The sequence below is a fragment of the Thermobia domestica genome, chromosome 6 (assembly GCF_964235325.1).
Source record: "Thermobia domestica chromosome 6, izTheDome1.hap1.1, whole genome shotgun sequence".
NCBI classification, from domain to species: Eukaryota; Metazoa; Arthropoda; class Insecta; order Zygentoma; family Lepismatidae; genus Thermobia; species Thermobia domestica.
The window spans coordinates 14,029,711-14,031,101 of NC_137459.1; the positions used below are offsets into that span (position 1 = coordinate 14,029,711).

The window sequence follows — 1,391 nt, forward strand, 5'->3', positions numbered from 1 at the left end:
ACAAATCAAAACGGTGCAAAAACTCTGAGTACAAATTAAGATGTTTGTTCCGTTATAGTTTTTAATGTTACATTTGCCAAATTTTAAAGATAGATCTAATTCGTCTTGCAAGACTACGGAAACTGCTTGACGTTGATCGGCGTAGGACTTGTAGGGAATTGGCACAGGTGCTGAACATTTGGTCCGGATCAGTGTTCCGCATGCTAACACAAGATCTTGGCATACGGAAAATTGCAGCCAGATGTGTACCTCTGCTCCGACCGAGGTTCAAAAGTGGCAAAGTTGGGAATGTGCGCGCCTACACATTCAACGTTACAATGAGCAAGGTAATGATTTCTTGCACCGCATTATTGCGAGTGACGAAACGCGGGGAAGATCCTACAAGCCTGAATTTAAACGCCAGTCGTCAAGGGAATGGCGCCATCCACAATCTCTACGATCGAAAAAGCTTAGGGAAGAGTCAGCAAACGTGAAGGTGATGGTGGTAATGTCATACGACCACGAAGGCAATTTCCTCTCACATCAAGTTTCAATGCTGCATTCTTCATATCTCAGTCACCATTTGCGACCCGCATTGAGGCGCAAACGTCCACACCTCCTGGAGTCTGGACCAATTCTCCTACACGGCAATGCCAGATGCCATACAGCCAATCCAGTAAAGGCTCTGATACGACGATGGGGTTGGGAGGTTCTGGAGCACCCGCCATACCTCCCGGATAAAAGCCCCTGCGATTTTGACCTTTTCCGAAAAATGAAAGAACCTCTCAGGGGCAAACGTTTCAGAGACATTCCCAGCATTCTTCGTGCCTTAAGGCGCACTGTCAACACCCTGTCACAAAGTTGGGCTTTGAAAGGTATTCAACGGTTACCCGACATCTGGTGAAGGTTGAACAGGCTGGCGGAGACTACATCGAAGGACTGTTAGCTTTTTGAGATGAGTGGCTGAAATGGCCGTAGATCAGAAATCTAATTCATAACTCCTGTTCATAAAACAATGTGTATTATCCTTGAAATTCATATTTAAACAAACGTTAACATGCGTATTTCATTAGATTTCTTTTATATGTTTTATTCAATGTAGAAAAAGTGAACTTATTTTTAGGATATATATAAGGCCTAACTTTCTAATAGGCAAAAAGCCCTTTTTAGACGCTTTTTTTAAAATTTCACATTTGTTAAATGGTTATTTACATTTCAGTATATCCTAATTACGTCTAAAACTTACTAAGCCTAATAATTATAATTTCACTAGCATTGTTAGTTTTTTCTTGAAAGAAGTTATTTCAAAAGAGGATTATGCGAAAATTTTAATCAATAAACCTTTTGTGATTTGAACCTTAAAATTTGTATTTTTAAGAAACAATGAACAGTGTCACGTGTACACCACGTAA

The 1,391-nt window shown here is 40.4% G+C and overlaps 1 protein-coding gene across 1 annotated transcript; it reads left to right on the plus strand.

Annotated features, from left to right (window-relative positions):
* The first annotated feature begins 241 nt into the window (after positions 1–241).
* Positions 242–883, plus strand: LOC145687127 (uncharacterized). The gene has a single exon (XM_081760583.1). It carries the CDS (start codon positions 242–244, stop codon positions 881–883), a length of 642 nt encoding a protein of 213 aa, XP_081616709.1.
* Positions 884–1,391: the final 508 nt, after the last annotated feature.

Excerpts from the sequence above, each read along its gene's own strand:
- LOC145687127 (XM_081760583.1), top strand. The coding sequence starts at position 242 with ATGTGTACCTCTGCTCCGACCGAGGTTCAAAAGTGGCAAAGTTGGGAA.